Source organism: Petromyzon marinus, chromosome 17, assembly GCF_048934315.1.
Source record: "Petromyzon marinus isolate PM22_M1 ecotype Great Lakes invasive population chromosome 17, UKy_Petmar_22M1.pri1.0, whole genome shotgun sequence".
Classification (NCBI taxonomy): domain Eukaryota; kingdom Metazoa; phylum Chordata; class Hyperoartia; order Petromyzontiformes; family Petromyzontidae; genus Petromyzon; species Petromyzon marinus.
In genome coordinates this window covers 22,594,473-22,615,499 of record NC_133683.1, presented here as the reverse complement: position 1 = coordinate 22,615,499, position 21,027 = coordinate 22,594,473, and the positions used below count along the sequence as shown (strand labels likewise).

At 46.0% G+C, this 21,027-nt stretch overlaps 1 protein-coding gene across 4 annotated transcripts in view; it reads right to left on the bottom strand.

The window, feature by feature from the left end:
* The window catches only part of EIF2AK4 (eukaryotic translation initiation factor 2 alpha kinase 4), a 51,394-nt gene extending 30,492 nt beyond the window's left edge, over positions 1-20,902 (bottom strand). Inside the window, exons 1-21 of one of the 4 annotated variants that reach the window (XM_076067731.1) lie at positions 20,804-20,902; positions 19,316-19,524; positions 17,747-17,859; positions 17,108-17,210; positions 16,493-16,666; positions 13,183-13,263; positions 11,638-11,786; positions 10,875-10,987; positions 9,299-9,456; positions 8,645-8,805; positions 7,544-7,966; positions 6,952-7,064; positions 6,173-6,324; positions 5,327-5,880; positions 2,936-2,996; positions 2,781-2,825; positions 1,994-2,092; positions 1,084-1,206; positions 667-774; positions 490-556; positions 225-304 (exon numbers count right to left, since the gene is read on the bottom strand). In XM_076067731.1, coding sequence (XP_075923846.1) covers positions 225-304; positions 490-556; positions 667-774; positions 1,084-1,206; positions 1,994-2,092; positions 2,781-2,825; positions 2,936-2,996; positions 5,327-5,880; positions 6,173-6,324; positions 6,952-7,064; positions 7,544-7,966; positions 8,645-8,805; positions 9,299-9,456; positions 10,875-10,987; positions 11,638-11,786; positions 13,183-13,263; positions 16,493-16,666; positions 17,108-17,210; positions 17,747-17,859; positions 19,316-19,483 — 3,045 coding nt within the window. In that variant the 5' untranslated portion in view covers positions 19,484-19,524; positions 20,804-20,902. Of the gene's footprint in view, positions 1-224; positions 305-489; positions 557-666; positions 775-1,083; positions 1,207-1,993; positions 2,093-2,780; positions 2,826-2,935; positions 2,997-5,326; positions 5,881-6,172; positions 6,325-6,951; positions 7,065-7,543; positions 7,967-8,644; positions 8,806-9,298; positions 9,457-10,874; positions 10,988-11,637; positions 11,787-13,182; positions 13,264-16,492; positions 16,667-17,107; positions 17,211-17,746; positions 17,860-19,315; positions 20,275-20,803 lie in introns of those variants that run through there. The other 3 variants (XM_076067730.1, XM_076067732.1, XM_076067733.1) reach the window with 3 other exon arrangements.
* Positions 20,903-21,027: the final 125 nt, after the last annotated feature.

Genomic DNA, 21,027 nt, shown 5'->3' with positions numbered 1-21,027 from the left:
CAGTCTCACCACGAAGCAGCTACCCCCGACTACCCACGACTACCCACAAAGTTATTTGCATTGTACAGTGACTCCGCCACACAGTTCTGTCTCAACAGCACAAGCGCAGGACGATGAGATTTTATCGAGATGTATTTTTGACTCATCGGAGTCGATTCTTAGTTCATATGCTCATATGCTGCCAGCCCTTGGCCCCAGTGTCACATGGGAAGATCCCTCCTCACCTGATTGTAGACCGCTTTGATGTTCCCCAAAACCTCCGGACTCACGTAAAGTGCTGTGCCAATCTGCCCAGTGAGCCCACCTGTACGACTCGCACGCAAGTTACGTGCCGATCATCAGAGGTGTACAAAATCAAATAATTACAATTGTACGTATGTATGTTGAACTTGTTTTCTACCGTACGTAGCCAACCGCGGTGCGGAATTGCCTGTGTTATACAAGAAAGCAATCTCAACATTGTGCAAACATTGGTTTTCAATGGATTACCTGTTACATCCATATTCTCCGTGGGAAGTTCTATATTTGCCGTTGAAACATCTATCTTGCTTGATTCCTAAAAAAACACACAAAAACCATCAAGATTGTATTTAGAATTCACTTTTAGCACACAATGCTGTGAAATGAATAACCCCCTAACATGAGAGGTGACTGAATGTGACTCACAGTTGCAACGAGCCGGTGATCTGTAGCCAAACCAAAGTCTCCAATCTTCACGCTGTCTGAAGAATCCAGGAAGATATTTACTGGCTTGAGGTCTCTGTGGATCATGCCCTGCAAAGACAAAAATGCCCCTCCCCCCCATTTAATTTTACAGACTCATGGCAACAAGTGCTGTTCATCAATATAGAAATATTTTTTTTATTTTACATATCCATGGCAGTGGTAATTGCGATTTAAAAGATGGTCATGACGGTGACAACGATGATGCTGGTGAGTGATTATGACAACGTTATGACGATCATGATTTTATTGATGGTAATGGTCACCGTGGAGGCAATAGTGAGAATCATCATCGCGATGACGATGATGACGACGACATTGAGAATGGTCATATCGAAGGCTATCAGTAGTTGCCAGCACCTGCTCATGAATGTAAGCCAGGCCATCCAGGATTTCACGGAAAAGGCGCCACATGCGATCCGTCTCCATGTGCAGGCCCTTGTCTATGGTGTCGCGTAGAGTGCTCCTCTCGCAGTATTCCATCTGCCGACAGGGGCACACAACTTACTCAACGTTACTTCGCGATGACACCTTGCACAGATGCAAGTCAACACTCACGACACGGCATTTCAAAGCAGCGACTAAAACGTCAAATACACTAATCTTCCGGATTGTCATCTTCATTCATGTGGGTGGTCTAAATTAGGCAGTTAAGAAAGTAAATCAATCAACAAGGAAGTTTTGTTCATGCCTTCATGTCAAAAGTGTCATTTCTGCACGTAACAATCTGTGATATGTGCATTGCCCATGAGTGTCATCTTTATTCCGGTTACACTTGCAAATGAGGTTTAAATGAAAAAAATAATAATACTTCACCATCTATAGGAATGGGTTTTACCCTTTTAACTGGCACAATAACCACAACACAAGCAGTCAAAATGCAAACAAAAAAGACAACTCTGATAATAACATGCACTGTCCTTGAATTTGATTGGTCCACACCCGAGACGGCTTTTCTTAGAGCCTAGTCTCCATTGGTGTTGGACCAGAAGACGCAAAAAGGCGTACAACTCAAAAACAGCGCACTATCAGAGTATTGAGGGCTCGGGGTGAGCATTTACATTATGAGACCTCCTTTACCATCTGTGAAATATATCAACGTTCTCTTAAAATCCCAGCATTGTGATGTACACAAGTCGGTCACGAATGAAAGCATTGGGAATTATTTTAACATTAACGCTACAAAGCTAAGCATATATAATGTGGCGAATTGAAGAGGAGCGGAGCGGGGGTGCGTATCAACAGAGATTGAATGAAACAGCCCACAAACCTGTATGAAGAGATGGTGGACCACTGTTGGTGTGGGCTGGCAGACCGGCGCTCGGTTTTTGCTCAACTCTTTATCAGACAGTGAGCTGTCATGAGACTCCTGGGAACAAAATGAATGTAAGTGTAAAGGATCGTCAATCTCACTAAAACGCACGTAATTGCATAGCTCGATGGCTTTATTTCAAGTCACATTTTCCTTGGGTTATTTGACGGCGCCCAAAACCCATCATTGTTAAGAGCGCCCACGTGAGCGTGCGCGCTTTTCAGAATAATTAAAAAGAACACTGCACGTGTGTGCACAAACTGTTATTTTTTTAATCCAACAAAATTCAAACCACACGCTCAGTGCGCTGCATGCACCTCACTCTACAGGATAGTGCAAGCGCTAGCACACAAAACTGTAAATAACTGTGAAGAGCACGGGTGTTATAGAATGAGACGGAACACACTACGGTTAATTGCATAGGATGATGATGAGTGAATAGTCAGCTTGGTCAAGGGTTATTGGAGAGAGGAATTACCCGTTTCAAACACCAAGCGCAGTTTACAACTTGAATTGCACCAGACGCAGCAATAACCGGCTTAGGGCTCTGTCGTAAATGTTATCAGTATTACTCCGTTCGTATGTTATTTAATTGATGTTATGGACAAAAGATCTATGCATAAACACCTGAAAGCAAAGGCCAAAATATGTCTTTGTAGTCATTCCATAAATGCACGCACACGCACAACTTGAGAATACATTATTAAAGTGCTCTTTTCTTTTGTCCACAGCAATCACAACATACCCCACTGCTCTCTGACGAGGAGAGGAAAATGTGTGAAAGAAATTCCTGGGGAGACAAAGGTGGCAGGGCAATGTATCTGTCAAATAAAAAAATAAAGAGTAAGAACATCTGCCAGTCGATTTGTGTTCAATGCCGAGCTTAAGCATCACTCTCACCTGGTTTTTTTCACCCGAGTTCTCAAACACGACGTCGCAGTCAGAATCACTGCCCGAAGGTCTGCAGCAACAACGGACAGCACAACGCCCATCACGCACCCCAAATAAAGATCACATCACTTGGGCAAACAAAACAACTGTGATGTAAGTGGGTGGCCAAAAATACTGCTTCGCCAACAAAAAGGTGTTTTGTTAACGGAAGAGCACTAAGAGTAGTTGTGCCGGCGGGCATAGTTGAACTCGTGAACAGTTATTAAACGAGACCAGGAAGCAAATGAAAGTCTCGCTTTCGCAGAAATTGTGTCAATACGTTAATATTTTAATGAACCCTCAACTGGGGTGTTTATTTTCTTTTAGGTGCCAACTTTAATCTGGTGGAGTTTTCGAATCAAACAACAAATTGTAAAAATTTCAAATAATGCACGTTTATAGAGCCCTGAAGTAATTCAGTGACCAATCGCTTTGGGGGTAATTGTTGGGGAGCACAGAAGAGTTATGAAACTATTAAACCCACGGGTTGCATGTTGGACAGTAAATGAGGGCACAGTCAATGGATTAGTGTACAAAATCGCGTGCATCTTTGAGCATCATCCCTAACACTGCCCAGCATGGAATCGGCCAAACATCCCAGTGCAGGACTTCCATGAAAGCCAGCAGACTCAATGCATCTTTCATGATCGTTTCCTTCAACGGTTCAAGGCCTTCTGCCGCTTTCAGCTATGGAGTGGTTCTGTACTTTAGCTAATACATTCACTGCATGTGGTTATTCCCTCCAACGCTCTGCCACGTTGCGTCTTTTGACAGAAATACAACTGCAGCTGGGTGGCTGTGACGTCACAGGATATGGTCGTTACATCATGAGTAGTCATTGTCACTGCTCGTATCCATAAACACACATCAACTGATGCAATAGTCTATAGCGAATCAGATTAAGCTACCTTCATACACATATATTGTTAATGCCCTAAAGGCTCACAGAGCAAGGCAGAGGCCGGCTTAGGATTGTAAGACTTAATGGTAATGTATGAAACTTAGAAAGCTAATATCAGTGGTGGCATAGTCACAGGAAACCACACAACCATTAAAATATAATTATACATGGATATAAAAAAAATGCTTTTCAAAGGTTCATAGCATTAATGATTTTGCTCTCTCCATCTGCTCTTCTGTGTCCATCTACCCGTAACATGAGGTCATAACTCTCATAAAGAAGTTCCAATAAATATAAAATGTTGGCATACAATTTAGTTGCAAATAGTTAAATTGTGTCAAAGGGTTGCCAATACTTTGCGATAAATCAATTTAGCGCAAAATCAATAAGCTTCTTCGGCCAAGGCGATGGCATATGTTACATGTGCCTCACCTCCCATTCATTCATTCATTGCGCGTGATGTTATCTTGCGGCATCACGTCATGCGCCATGCGGCATCATCTCATTGGGCGCCTAAGAAGGTATCGTTAATATCTCGATAATCCGCGTGTGGTTTATCCGATTTGCGGATTAACCACGCACCTGAGATTTTGACGTATATTAACTCACGGATGTTCCCTTAAAGCCCAAATTAATAATCTAAAAACGGTTATACATTGTTATTCTTGGAAATGTTTACAACAGGTCACGTGCTTAAACCGAACAAATATGTGCTCCTGTGAACCCGAAATCCCCGTGATCGCCTCTACAGTACAGTAGAGTAGTTACATATCTTTACAACAGTGCGCGGAGTTTAATTGATGTTGATTGGCGTGGCTCTGCCATCCACTTAGTGGGCCGAGTCTTCTACGCGGGAGCAGGAAAGTTATTACTATTTGTTATAAATCGAAGAGTAACAATCAAAATCGTTAGTTGTGCTTCATTTTGAGTGATTATATTATCATTTATTTTGTGAGTTTTAATTTATAAAACTGTGCGATGGCAGAGAAACGTAAACATAATTTATACCGATATTCGTGGTTTTTGACATAGACATCTGCAGAAAAAGTGTACTTTGGAATTATCCACAATTTTGAATTATCCACCCGGCCATCCTCCCTGTCATTCGCGTGGATAATCGAGTCCAACGTAAATACTTCCTGGAACAAACGTATATTGGAAAGTGTTACGGTATCCGTGATTATTCTTCCTTGTTTTAATTTCAACTCAACATGAGCCGGGTACAAAACACCAATGGCAGAACAAGAAGGAGAGGGGTTATTTCCCCTTCTTTTGATATACTTCAACCGTGATCAAAGCTCCAACCGGATAATAACAGAACACTCCGCGAAGCCGAAAGCTTCAGCCATAATTCCCTGGCCAATTATAAAACAGCTGCTCAACGGCAATCGGGGAATAAAAACATCCGCTCCGGCCAAGGAATCCCCCCCACCACCTCCAACCGCCTATCAAGCACTCACACAAAGGACCGGCCGAAGACGACGTCGTCCTCGTCGTCCTCGTCGCTCGAGTCGCTGGGGCTGCCTCCGGTCGTGGAGGGGCCGCAGCGCGCGCTCACCGAGTGCTCGTACGACATGCTCCACTCCACCGAGCCCGACGCCACCGTCCGCGTCGACGCCGTCACGGGAGGGGGCGCGTTCGCCTCCACGTCGTCCAGGCCCGCGATGCCCGACAGGCGGCTCAGATGCATCGCCGGCCCTCGGCCCCGCACGTTAGCCACGTCGGGAGTCTCTTTGGCAGCCTCCGCTTTCCCCGCTGCATCGGGGTTATGGTTGTTGTTGTCGCTGCTGCTGCTGCTGCTGGCGGTGGTGACGGTGCCGCTGTTCAGCCCCGCGCACTCTGACGGCGAGAGCTCGTAGCGCTCGATCCAGGCGTTGTAGTAGCGGACGATGTTCTCGTGGTTGAGGCGGGAAAGCAGGGTCACCTCGCCCTTGATGCGGCGGAACTGCCGGCTGGTGGGGTTCACGGCGATGCGCTTGAGGGCATAGTAGCAGCCGTCCAGCTTGTTCTTCACCTGCACAGAGAGTAAACCGCTATGGTAATGATAACTATACAGCACGACCATTAACGTTTGGCTTTACGTGGTAAGGAAAGAAGAAATCCCACTCATGCAAAGGGGTAACACTCAAAGCTTCACACACATAAATACAAGAATACAACACCTGGTATTTCTCAGACACGCTCCCATCCAAGTGCCAACGAAGCTCAGCCCTGCTTGGCATCCGGGATCCGATAAGACCAAACGCATTCAGCGCAATTTGATCACAGGCTAAAGTTTTGTAATAAATTAATTAATTCTTGCATGCCTTGATGACAGCCCCAAAGGCGCCCTTGCCGAGGAGGGCGAGCTCCTCGAACTCGGTGTAGTAACGGGAGAGCTGGCGCTGCGAGTCGAGGTGGGAGCACATGCCCAGGATATCACGAGACGGGATGAGGGCCTCCGCATAGTTCACGTCATCTGCGGCCGCGTGAACACGCACAGAACAAAACATAAGCAACTTTGCTCCATGGGCCAGACGTTTGTTGTACGAGACATAGAAAATCAGTTTTCCCCTCGAGTCTTTTTTCCGGCTGTTCTGTGTTGTTGTTGTTGTTGCTGAATCGATCTGGCTAGAAAGCACGCCCTTCCGACTGCGAGTCTGACATTCTCGCCAAAGTGCAGCCTGGCTGGATTCTGATCAGCATGTTTGTCAAAAGTCACTTCCCCATTGCTGCATGTTACCCAAGTTAAATTCGTTATTAAACGAGGGTGATCTTTGCCACTAATGTAATCAGGCTGCTATGCAATCACGCAGCTGAACACCGCATACAATTCTGTAAGGGCGTGAAAGTTTTCTGACAATTGTGCCTGAAATTAGCAAACAGGACCAACCTCTGACAACACCATAACAATTTGTCCAAAGGCTGTATATTCACTGTGATAGCTAAACAATTCTCATTGACTGAAACGCTGAACACAGTTCTGGGGCATGCGTGAGTGCGTGGATGATGCCATCACCGTCTTTGCTATCCTTCCCCCGCACCTCCGCTTAGCACGGTTGGCTACGTACGGTGCGAAAGAAGTTCAACGTACATACATACATACCATCGGGACTGCGCGGCCTCGTGGATGGCGAGCATGAGACAGGCGTCTTGATGAACGGATGCTCCAGCAGCTGCTGGGTGCTCCACCTTTCCTTGTCGTCCATGCACAAGCACCTGTATGACAATAAACATCAAAATAACTCGCTTCAACGTTCATCGAATGGCAGGGGAATTTTTATTTATTTTTTTACGTAAAAAATTATGTAAAAAATATCAGCGGTGCCCGCCGCACCCCATGCCCAAATCTTTTATTTTTTGAAAGGCGTCTTTCTTAAAACCAAGGCCCCTCTACGTAAATTATCCTCCATTAAACTTGAACTATGCAATTACAAAAGTAGTTAGGTTAATAAACGAACCAATTAGTTAAACAGAGAAAGGTGGCATATTGTGCACATTATGCAAGGCTCACTGAAAGCCCTACCACCAGGCCTCCTCCTCCTTGGGCAAGAATAGCAACAGAAAGAAAGACAAAGCCCGATACGGTGATGGGATGACATCCTGAATGCCTGCACCGAGAGGAAGTGTTGGCACGCAATGTTCGGCGGCCTCGAAACCTGGAGCCAACTTCCGATGGACGAACGCGGGCAACGCACCGGCTAAGGAACTCCCGCAAGTCAATGGGGAGATCAGCAGGCGGTGTGTCATCGTTGCTGCTCTCCCGTCCCACCGCGAGCTGCTCCAGCAGCACGCCGAGCCGCCACACGTCGCCCTTCTTCCCGGTCTTCGGCGGCTGCGAGCGGGCTGCCGCAGCACCGGCCCCAGGACCGCACTCGGGCTCCACGAAGTGGACCCGCGGCACGCCGGGCCGACCGGGCTGCTCGCTTGCCACGCACGCATCAGCGAGCCGGCGCGCCAGGCTGTAGTCGGCGACGCGGAGCAGGCCAGTCGCGCAGTCCAGCAGCACGCTCGACAGACGCAGGTCACGGTGCACCACCGAGCTGGCGTGCAGATAGTCGAGCACGTGCAGCAGCTGGGAAGCGTACTGGCGTACCGTCTCCACCGGCAAGGGGCCAGTGCTGCCGCAGGAGAATTTAAACAAACGTGATTGGTTTCAGCCTAAATCTCATTGGCCTTTAGCTTGTTACCAAATCACCCAGAATACATCCGGCTGCATCAGTTCTTGGAAGGTAAGCAAAGTTGAACCTGGATGCTTTCATGGGCACCCACCATGAATAAAACAGGTGTCGTATGTTTCTGCGGGACTACGTGGCGCGTAGCAGAATAAAGTGCAGCAACACCCATTATTGTATTGTTCTATGTTCCAGTTCTAAACTCCCCGTCTATACCAATCAAGACTGACCAGAATGGTGAAGTATAGTTAAATAATCACCACATCCTGCAGGGTGTGGGGGAGGTCATTACACAGTAGTTGACTGACAAAGAAAAGCACACGTACATGGTTGACTATCGTGCCACCTCGCTATCTCGGCCAAGTAAACCAAATTACTACCGTGTACACGGAGGCTCATCCTTGTCCTACTCTTGGTTCTCAATATGAAAGCACAAAAGAGTGTCGACTCGCTCCACTTAAAAACCCGGTTTAGTCAGAGGAGGTTGCCGAGAATTGAACCAAGGATTATCAGTGATGTAGCATCCCCAGCACCATGGGATGACATCTTCAACAATAACCAAATTGAGTGAATGGATGCCAGTGGTTATAGTTCAGTGTCGGGGGGATACCGCCGTTGTCTAACCGGGCAAGGTGGCCGGCCAGGCTCGTGCCGGAGACGTGCTCGGCCAGCAGGTGCACGGTGAGGGCCGTCTCCGTCTCCTGGCTCTCCATGCCAAGGTAAGGCACCAACGCCTCGTGCCGCAGTTTCAACAGCGACTGTAACTCTGCACTGGCTCCATGCACCTCGTGGACAAGCAGGCATACATACATACATACACACATCAGCACAACGGCCAAGATCCCCTGTGTAGCCTACATATATCGTTGTGGCAAGTAGTGTTTGCGAGCCCCTCTAAATGCAGCTAGGGCATATAAGAAGATCGTGTGGCCAGCACCATGCCCAGGCTGCCTTTGTCTCCCCAGTAACTGATGTTTATACATCGACATCCGGAACTAGTTTAAGGCTGGTATGACCAAGGAGGGGTGGTCTAGGACTGGTTAAGATATCACTAAACACTGATGTTAGCGTTGTCAGGAGATCAAACAGTGAGCTGGCTTTGGAGTGCAGTGTGCCAACCACGACATAGTGGGAGGTTCAGGGGGATGAGGCTTATATGCACAGAGCCTCAAACGTTATTGCAAGGCACATTAATAAAGACCCACGTCATCCACTTGTTTTCACAGATATATATCCGCTAATTCCCCCAGGCTAACGAGCTTCCATCGGTCCCCGAACCTGCTTGCGGCATTTCTCCATGTGCTCCTTGTCTTCGCTGGTGCGGAGGTCGGGGTGTCCTACCGGCCAGCGCAGCACCCACTCGTACACGACCACCAGCTCGCCCGTGCTGTTGTCCAGCGCGTTGAATACTTGGCGGCGCAAGTGAGTGCTCTCACCTGCAGAGCAACAGAACCGTCATATTACCAAGGGCCAGCCTCATTGTTTCACAACGTTCGCTGCATCATCGGCTTATTTAGAGGCGCGTAACGATTTATCTCCTGCCCTTGCGATTCGATGAATGTTCATGCTACAATCACAGTTTAATTGAAGATTATTTGTTTTAACTATTATCCAAAATACGTATTTCCATCGTATATATGTTGAACTTCTTTGCACTGTACATAGCAAGCTGTGCTAATCGGAAGCGCGGAGGACGGACAACAAACAAAACACAAAAAGCAAGAATTTAGTTTTTTACTTAGCTTCAAAAGTGCATAGCTCCAATGGCTTCCTAATAAAGAGCATTAAAGAAGGCCGCAGAAGCGCATCTCAAAGCGTGTTATGCAGTGATTGTCCAATGGAGGGAATATGCCCTCCACTACCAGCGATGGAGCAATGAAATTGGCTTGTGTGCAGAACAGACGGATTTTTGCATTGTGAGGCCAAGAAAGCTGGTGACAGCTTGGGGAGGTCATAATCTACAAGTGGCTAGATCATGCCTGCTGATAATGATAAAGAATATACCATCTCGACTGGCCACAAGGGTTACTTTGACCAATTTTATGCAAACATTTACCATAAATAAACAAGCATGCACAATTTTACGCATTATCTTGAGCATAAAGTGACACTTCAATGAATGAATCGATGCATCATTACAATCAATACTATTTCAGGCGTTGGTCAAACTCAGGTAAAAATGAATGTTTGAGAAACATGACCTATATTTTTCCAAAATGTACTTTTAAAAGTTAAAATTACAACTAACATCGTAACATGGCTTACAATAAAAAATCTTTCTGCGACATGGAGTGGATTTTCTCTGGATTGGCTTCACTGTTTGATTTAGCTTAGCTTAGCTAAATTGCATTGTTTGGCTAATCTAGGCTTTATACCAATAACCTTCAAAAACAGCACATTATGACATATTATTTTAACAATGTCACACAGAATGGGCCCCATAGCTAAAGTGGAGTGTTCTTGCCAATAACAGCTGGTATTTATAGCAACATTTGTTCAACAAAATTGACTGATGATTTGACCAAGATGATTGAAACCAATCCTGAGTTTGTCTGCTTAAAATAATGCTGTTGTTACAGAAGGCTTATGGACTGATAAAAATATATTTTATAATCTATGTGGAGAAACGGACTTTTGTCTGCTAACTTAAATATTAACCCAGTTGATCAAGACTGCCCGACTAAGCCTGATTTATCAGACCAGGTATCTACGTGAAAATATGACTTAACCTGAACTCTGTGAATAATCAGCTGGGTGCAGCCACTGGCAGATAAATGCACGAAGTGCAGAACTCACCTTACACCTCATCCAACGAAAATCGGAAGCAAAGACACATAGAGAACACACCACGTACCGATGCACTTTCCACGGTACACGGAGCGCTCCCCTTGCGTGTGGAACTTGAGCACCTCCGCCCCTGGGCTGCAGTTGTCACTGCTGCACATGGATGTGAGACGCTCCCTCTTGCTGCCGGACAAAGAAAAACACTACAGCATCAATTGGGTCACAGCAGTGAGACATTCAAAAGTGTAAAGCAAACAGTGAAAAAGGGGGTTATGGTTAGTATTCGTGGAATGGCTGCTACCAGGTGCTCATGACTACTTTTGTTAGAACGAGGGAGACTTGTGTTTTAGGGTTAGTGCCAGGAGCTAGATGGAGAGTCTGATTCGGGCTCGGGGATAGGACATGGTTGGCTAGTGCGACTTAAGCGAGGGCAAGGAATCACGTCAGGATAGCAAGCAGTTAGAGCTAGAGTAAGGCCAGTATCTGGTTGGCAAGTGTGAATACAACTAGGGTTTGGGCTAGTCTGGTTAGTGTGGTAAGGGCTAAGTTAAGGCATCGCTGGCTAGTATTTTCCATCCCAAACAGCTTACTCCTATATAGTACATAGGCCTTCTACCCCCATCGCCAAACAAAGTCTTTTCACTTTTTGATAGCTTTTCACAATTTGCCTGAATATGCTACCACTAGATAATAATGAACCTAAAAACCTCAGGCGCACACACACACACACAGCAGAGTAAACTGTGTCTTCTGCGGCTTCCCTCGTCGAAAGTGTAGAGCAGGGGTCAGCAGCGCGGCTCGTGAGCGCATGTGCGCGTATTGCGAGCCTGCACCTGGAGCGGCTCGCAGAGCGGCTCCGCGCGCGACTTGTGCCCTCGCCCTCGTTCCAATCCCCAGACCCATTGGTTGGTTTCCGTGATGGCTGGCTGCTCACGCCACCGTCATTCGTGGGGCTGCCCGCCATTTCCTCGCGCATCTGCTGCTGAGTGATGCACAGCCAGGAACATAATATGAATAATCATACATGCACCTCCATACATTTGACGAGGCATGGTGGCAGGATCGAGAGAAAGCTTGGGGAGGCCTCATTTGGCAGTGGGTTGCTGTGCCATGGTGGCGAGTGTTAACTCCCTCGCCTGTGTCCAGGTGGTCATGGGTTCGGTCCCCGACCCTGACGCCTGCATATTTGGAGTTTGCATGTTCTCCCGATAGTAGCGTGGATTTTTATTCAGGTCCTCCGATTTTTCCACGTGATAAGCCACTTCGTTGAGATATCATTTGTGGCCAGGTCGCATTTGAAAAGGAGCTATATAGTTCAGTGGGCCTTACCTGGTAAAATAAAAAGAGTTTTAGTTTAGGAGTTGGTTACAGCCGATAATGACGATGGTGGCATGTAAATATAAGCTCGTGCCTTGAAGAGGGATGGTGGATCATGCAGGTTGCATCAAGCATGTCAACAACCTCCCATCCTGCTTGGGTCTGGGATGGCAAGTAAAGAGCAGTGCACCTCTTTTATGTCTTTTTCCCACAACTTATTCCACTGTGCTATTAGCATCATATCACAAGATGAATCATTCATCCGTAAATCTCGCAGGGTGCCACGTGTGTCAGAAAAAGGTCTTAGAAATATATTTATCAAAGGACTCCTGAAACATCCTTCAAGTGGTACTTCTATCCTTAATACATTTAGTGGGTGCACTTTTCCATAAGCCTTTGCTATGAGATTGTCACATGACAGTAAAACTAATCTTTATTTTTATATATAAGATTTTCGTGGAAATTTAACAAAATTACATGAAAAACTAAACTTAACATGCAGTAATAGGTGACAAGGCTAAATCAATCGATTTGTTACAATGGACAGCCCAGTCTCAAGTTCATTAAAAAATTATTTTACTTGAAAACTTTTCCCACATTACAAATATCTCCCCTGTGGCTCTACCTACAGTGGACACACACACAGATAATGTGTTTGCAGCAGTAAATCAGTCAATCACTCGCATCACTGCCCTTTCCACCCACAGCTTTGCATCTTGTTTAATTCACACACGTTAACCGCTACATTCTTTACAGACATGCACATGCCTGCCCATCGCTTTTCACAACCCACAATTCCAAATAAACTGTCGCCACGGACCATGAAAAAACCACATACATTGCCAGAAAGTTTGTGAACATTCATGCTATCCACTGTTAGAACAGGTTTTCAGGACCGAATACCAATATTTTAAAATATTACAAAATACATCTTCATTTTGCTCACTGGACAGGCCATTTGCATCGAATCAACAATTAGATTCCTTCCAAATGAAACCCAGTAACTACCGTAGACTGTTAATAAACAGGAAATACATTTTTTTTTTAAATACTGCAATCACCTGCTTAGCCAATTCCTTCCTCTTCCGCTCCTCTCGCTTCTCTTCCTCTCGTCGCATAAGTTCATGATCAATTGCACGTTTCTGGTTAAAAACACAAGATTACAACATACGATCAAACACACACCAACAACAATGGGTATTCAACAGAGGTGTAATGAAGCATTGATTCATCAATTCAAAACTATTCCAAGAATCCATTATTTCAATTCACACACTTCATATGGGGGGATGGGATAGTGGTGCAGTGATTTGTGTACTGTGCTATGAACCCAGCAACCTGAGCTTTATTCCCAGCCACGGCTGACATCAGTGGCGAGTAATCTGAACCAGTGCTGGGCGCACCCTGCCCCTACCTTCAACAAACCGCATTGAAAAGAGTGGTCAAATATAGTCACACAAGAGGCCTTTGTCCGGCACTTCGCTGACAAAGGGCTATGAAGCATTGTTATACCATTTTTATACCTTGTAAATAATGGAGTTAATTGACTTATCAATAGGGGCTGCTACATTCACCAGAGTGGAAGAAAATATGAGACCTTGAACTGTGACGACACATCGAATCGCCAAGGCGCAAACTGTTACACTCATTATATAGCTATGGGAAGATGGCATTGACAACAGGTATCTGGCAATAGAGATACATATCCCAGGATGGGCAGGCATGTCAACAATACAGCCTGGCCACCACAGTGGCGACATGTTAACTACCTGGTATACAAAAGGTCGCAAGTTAGATTCCGATCCTGACACCTGTATATTTGGAGGTTGTATGCTCTCCGCATTGGACGCATAGATTTTTCTCCAGGTCCTCCACGTTTAGAAACATGCGTTTAAGAGTATTTGGCTGCTATACATTTCCACATGATCAGCCACTTCGTTGAACTATCATTTGTGGACAGGTCACTTGTAAAAAAGAGCTATATAGCTCATTGGGTCTGACCTTGTAAAATAAAAATGGTTGAGTTCCATAGTTTTTAGTTGAACAGATAAATAGCAATGTGTTATTTGTGTTAACCACAATGCAAGGTTAAATGACTTAGGAAAACAAACCACTGTTGCCATCCCCACTCCCAACCCACATGTTCAATATCTACACAATGGATTAACATTTTTCAATCAGAATCTTACAGTAATTGTCACTTCAGTTTGTAGCTGGTGACCTAAACCATTCTCAGTTATTTTTATGTAGGTGCGATGATTTAAATAAGCTAAAGATCTATTTATTTATATTCCCACTTTCAATGAGCACCAGGGTTCTCACTTTGCTAATCACTTTAAACAAAAAGCTCCGATCACCCAAAGCTCAAATTAACTCACCAATACATACAACAAACACAATGGCGACTGACATGGATAAAATTAATAGCTGAGGGGTTCCATTACCCTGACCAAAGTTATGAGGTTGTTCATAACATTTCACATCATACTATTATCTACTGTATACAGCTCAGATATAGTACACGTGTGTGCAATGTTGTTACATACCCTCACCATGTACTCCATCTGAGTTGTATACGGTACATAGTGTGCTGTATAGTGTGATCAGTAATGTTGTAACATACCCTCACCATGTACTCTATCTGAGTTGTATACGGTACATAGTGTGCTGTATAGTGTGATCTGTAATGTTGTTACATGCCCTCACCATGTACTCTATCTGAGTTGTATACGGTACATAGTGTGCTGTATAGTGTGATCAGTAATGTTGTTACATACCCTCACCATGTACTCCATCTGAGTTGTATACGGTACATAGTGTGCTGTATAGTGTGATCTGTAATGTTGTTACATACCCATACCCATCAACCCATACGGTTTACCCGTATTCTTACACAGGGCAATTGAGTAAAAACATTGTAATGGCACTATGTACGATGAACGTTGAGAATTGGTCTGTAATGATAATGGGTTGACAGGTATGCATACCCTCACTGTTTGCTATATCTGCGCTGTATACAAAGAAAAGTTGCATAGGTAATAAATCGTACACAGTAAAATAAAAGAGACATTGATAAGGTGTCAACCATTAATGTTGTGCAGCAAAAGCAGCGATGTATCAACATTGTGTAAACTCATCATACACCCTTTGCCACAACACGGTACAGAAACAGGCGCTCTCTGGCAATCCCCGAATGTAAACACTCGCACGGAACTACTAACTTTTATAAATAATGTAGATGTGTTTGGGTGATTTGTTTACGTTCCTTGAACTTGCACGACTCTCATGTCTTTGTACTGTTTGTTGTTGTAACGTTCTGACCCCGTGCCCCTACTGGACATCAGTGAAAAAGAGCTTTATAGCTGATCAGATTCCTCCTGCAGTATAAATATTCTGATTCTGATGTACGTCAGTCCAGTCATGCCAAATTAACGTCTCCAGTAAGATTAAATCGCGTTACCGCCATCAGCTTCGATCCACATTGCTGTTGGGAATGTACCACTCACCGAGGGGGGGGGGATACCAACACTTCTGCATGGTACTTATACTTTATAACATAATAAACAAAGCAAGACACGGCATTATAAAATCACTGCAACTATTATTGTACAATTATTAACAAATTCCAATTCAAATAAACTGAATAGGGTTAAGTTTTATTCGTAAAATTGTGAAATAATGGGATGTGGTTGATAATGGTTTCTCTCCGTACGTTTTCGCTACAGAAATTGCGGATAAATTATTTTGTTAAATTCTAATTAAATTTTCAAATGTTTCAAATCTAAAAATACTTATTTTAGAAAACTTCCCTGATTTTTAATTTGTTTTGGCCAATCAACAGGCCGGAAAGAGCGTTACTGTGACACACGCACAAAACTACTAACGTTTATATATAATTTCAGTATCATGTTGATATAAAAGTCCATCATGGATAAGAAATACTCTAATACAAACATGTCAGAAGTTTATTTCAATGCAACCATAACTCAATAAAAAATATATCCTTTGTACTTGTAGATACATACCTTGGCTGAAGATGCCTTAATAAGTAAACACTGTCGCGTTAGTCAGGTTTTCCATTATGGTGCTCCAGTGAAGCCACTGCATTAACGTTTCATTGAAGTGTACACGAGTGCCATGTTGGTGACAACAGTTAAGCACCATCATAATGCCCCTGACAAAAACTTTGAAGTTTATTATCTCATTAAGATGGCCTAAGCCTCATGGAAGTGCTAAACGGATCCTTACATTACGTAACTGTGAGAGACGTAAACGACTTGGGGAGGCCTCCATCCAGCAGTAAATCACGACTGACGATAATGTCAATGGCACTGCATCGCTATTTGTAGCTGTGGCATGGGCAACACTGACCTCGCTCTCCTCCTGTTGCAGCTTTTCACGGAACGCCGTCTCTTGCTCCTGAGCCAGCCTTTGTTGCTGCAATGCTTGATTACGCAGCATTTCCTCGTAGAAAGAACACGGAGGTGGCACGTTGAGGTCAATCAAGAAGTTCTTTACGTGGTGGGCCAGCTGGAAGATCATCACCTGTGAAGCCATAAGCACACGAACACAGAGGTTGCGACAATATGACCAAAGGGCAACCTTCACTTTGCAACCGCAAGGCAACACCTTTTTACCAATTGACAGCGGGTGAACCAAATATATCTTAATCTGTCTCGTTAAAGCTTTCAAGCACTGTAGTGTGTCACGAAGCCTTGACTAATGGCAGCAAAATATATGATACTAGCATTATTGAGCGGTGCTGACTACATATTGGAACTATTTCTACCAGATCCAGACTTCCAAACATAAATTAAGCAAACTATTTAAATGCATCATATTTATCGTTATCCCGTAATCAAACAAAACAGTCATATTTGGATGCTTTATAAATTAAAATTGCAGTGTTGCATTCTGCTGCCACACAAACATATGTGAGCCGACCCTCCGAACACACATGCACTTGTGAAATGCGCAGGTTTTTACCTCTCCACGCAGTTCAGATACCAGGGTTGTCAGCTGGGCTTGCAGCTCTTTCACACTCTCATTGGACAGGCCTTTGGCATTGTTCAGCTCAATTTCTGGGAGCCTACAAGAAAAGTAAAATGTACAACAGCTCATGTCAGGTTCACGCCAGATCACTTCATGTGCACCACACAAAGTAATTACCACTTAGGTGTGCGCTCACACTTTTTATTATAAACACCCTGCATGCTTTTATCTTTTATATATCAATTATTCACTTTGTGGGCTCTGGGTGAAAGGTGCTTTGAAAGTATAAAATATGATTATTAGGATAAGTAAATGTCAAGTGTCTTTTGTGACATGAAACATGTTCACACCACGGCAACGGAGCTTAACTAAATATAAGCGTCATGTGTTGGATCCAGTTGTGTGTGACCGTTGCTTCGGAGTTCATAGCGAAGCCTTCTTTTGTGGAACCCCAACCCTGAACGGCTGCCAGTTCACTTTTTAAATAAATACCTGAAGGAGGTTGCTCTAGCAACCTTCAATGCGTAATGGTAACCACCCTGAGCTTATCAGTGTGAACATGGTTTTACTGAATAGCTTTAAGCGGGAGTGTTGTGGGCTGCGTCCTAAGTGAAGTGCAGCGTTGGTGCTCACTCGTCCGGATAGCGTGGAGGGCAGCTGACTGTGAGATCCACCGTCACGTAGCACGCACTTCCAGTGCTATCGTGGGGTGCCAGGGAGATGCACACCTGTGGCGGGCGGCGCACCTGCAACAAAAACTCAACGTGTTGATTGCTACGGCCACCACCAACACACGGGGAGACACCGAGATTTGACTTTCACCGGGTTTCCAATAAGTTGAGAAAATAACTCGGCTTTATCATTCTCATCGGCGATGATCAATCCCATGCTGGATGAAGGGCTTCCCGAGCCATTGCTATCTTTCACAGTCCTGCGATAATTCACCCAGCCTGCACGCAAGCCAATTTCATTTCTCTACGTTTGCGGTAGATGTCCTCTTGGGCACATTCCCTCGCTTGACTCGGCTGATTTAAAGTAAAACGCATTTTATTAAGTTGTGAAACCTAGTTTTCCATTACAGAATAGTTTTTTTTATATATAAAGACCAATACTGGTTTCATGTGCTGTGATTTATAGATTATTTTATTTACGTTTTGTGGTAATGATGCGCAACGGTATGCAAATGGTGCATTCAATCTATGAGTGAATACAATGTACAAACGAGATATAAGAATAGAAAAATACAAATAATATTGTAAAATGTGCTCCTGTAATGTAAGCATGACCCCACACCTCCGAGTCGTACGGTTAGCTACGTACGGTGCGAAAGAAGTTAAATCGTGCAAACATGCAACATGGCCATGGTTCATGCCCAAAAACCAGTGATGTAATGTCTCTCTCCATTAGCAAATGATTTCTGGGGGTCGCTCATCTCCACTGATGACCCTGTGTCAGCTGTGGAAATTCCACGTAAATATGGCCTGTGGGGGCAGTTTAATCCACAGGTCACGGGACGTTGAGTTCCCACAAAGTGGGTGACCACAATGCACCGGAGTGGACAATGTTTATTTAAATACACAATCATACAATGAAATGAATTTTAAGTCCACTTAACAGAATGGAGCCTTATGTAAAGCTATAAACGAGTGTCCTAAATGGGTGTTCGCGGTTGTGCTTCGTGTCGCTCTCTGTGTACTCAAGTTGTACCGCGCGTTGCTCGGCGTTGATGTCGGGACCGATAACACCACCAACAGTAGCCGGCAAACGCTATCCTGTACTTTGATTGAAAGTGACGTGTTCAATTCAGAAGGAGCTCCCAACACGTGGGGCGTGGAGCGAAACGTCGGGACATCATGTCGAAAAACAACACACCGCTGCCACACCTCCCCAAAACACACCTCACACAGCTGTCAACCCCTTATCAGTGCCTACCTCATTACAATTCAGACCTTATTGGTCACCCCGTGCCCCTTATAAATCTCAACGTTCACCCTACAAAGTCCCCATCACAAGGGAGAAACACAAATAGACACACAAGAACAAATGCTGCCCGTATTGAAACGGCTGCACGCCTTGTGGACCTGAAAAATCAATTTCCCCGGACAAGAATGGTGAGTGAATCGTGTGGGTTTGACAGGTACACAACCACAGGTGGGCCCAAAGGGCAGCACGACGAGCGGGTGGGTTGTGCTGTCCCGGCACCTTCCATGGGTCTTGCTTCCTCAGGTCGGTTAATTCGCTGCCGTAGATGGCCGTGAGCACCTCCAGCTCGTTCTCCTGACGGTCCTCGTACGAGTCTTGCTCCAAGGCGCCCGCAGAATTCTTCTTACCCCCGCGTCCTCCCCCAAGTCCCTTGCGGTTCGACTCCATCTCTCCCGCCGGCCGCCGCCTCGCCACCCCGAAGGGGGTCTCTGGTGGTTGAGTTCACGGACGGAATGGACGCCTCAACATCACGGCCCTGAAGGGACGGGGGGGTAGGAGCTACCACCACCCCTTCCTCCTGGGGTGAGATTCACTCCGACAGCGATGGGGAACTCAACTCGACCCGAGCTCCACTCTGCATGGAACTCACTCTACCTCGGATCGGTTTACTCCGCTTTAACTCAACTCTACCTGGGAACCTCGTCTACCTGGAACAAACTCTACCTAGGACCCACTACCTATATGCTGGCACCCACTACCCACCTGGAATATGTAGGCTCCGCTTGAGCAAGGATGCCAATATACAACCCAATAGATCTGAAACTGACCCTGTATGGCCCTTTATGTGGTTGTGGGGCTCACTATACCCGAGTCAAGGTCCAGGGATGGGACTGAATCTAATCATGGGTAAATCCTTTGTGGTCAGCAATGTCCATCACCTGCGACACACTCGCCCTACCCTGGGACAACACCGACTCCTCTCGCTGAGCTGAGGCTTCACCTCCCCGCTCCTAGCAGCAGCTCACCCGCCAGAGGGGTGTCGCGTGTCGTGCTGCCTTCCCGTACGGCTCACACGCAGCAAGGCGACAGACGCCCTGCTGCTACTGCTGCTGGCGTACACGAGAGAGAGACAGGCGCCCTGCTGCTACTGCTGTTGCTGCTGCTGGCGTACACGAGAGAGAGACAGGCGCCCTGCTGCTACTGCTGCTGGCGTACACGAGAGAGAGACAGGCGCCCTGCTGCTACTGCTGCTGGCGTACACGAGAGAGAGACAGGCGCCCTGCTGCTACTGCTGCTGGCGTACACGAGAGAGAGACAGGCGCCCTGCTGCTACTGCTGTTGCTGCTGCTGGCGTACACGAGAGAGAGAGACAGGCGCCCTGCTGCTACTGCTGTTGCTGCTGCTGGCGTACACGAGAGAGACAGGCGCCCTGCTGCTACTGTTGCTGGCGTACATGACAGGCGCCCTGCTGCTACTGCTGTTGCTGCTGCTGGCGTACACGAGAGAGAGAGAGAGCCACTGCCCTCACGGGGCGCCCACTGTAAACCCGCATGCGCCGCAAGCTCGTCCCACTGTACACGGGCAGCCACGTCGAATGATAAAACTAAAAACACGGTTCGATATCCCACGGGGCTTGCTCAAACACTTTTCCTCTTTACATGATTAAACTTAAAATAAATACATTACGAAAATAAACGTGTATAAAATCCGCAAAAAAAAGCAACGGGAGGTAGAGACTTAATAAAAAAAAACCCCGCGAGAAGTTACCACGCAAACCCTGGCGCGCGTTATTGCATTTCCCACAGCCCGCCCGGACCGGCTGACAGCGGCAACCCGGAACCAAAGGCGGGCAAGTGCTGCGTGCAGCACGCGGAACACGTTCCGGGGTGGCACCGCCCACGGGGAGGGTGGGGGGAGAGTTGGTGGGGAGGGGGAGATGGTGGGGGGGGGGCAGATGGTGGGGGGGGGGGCATTGTGGGGGGAGATGGTGA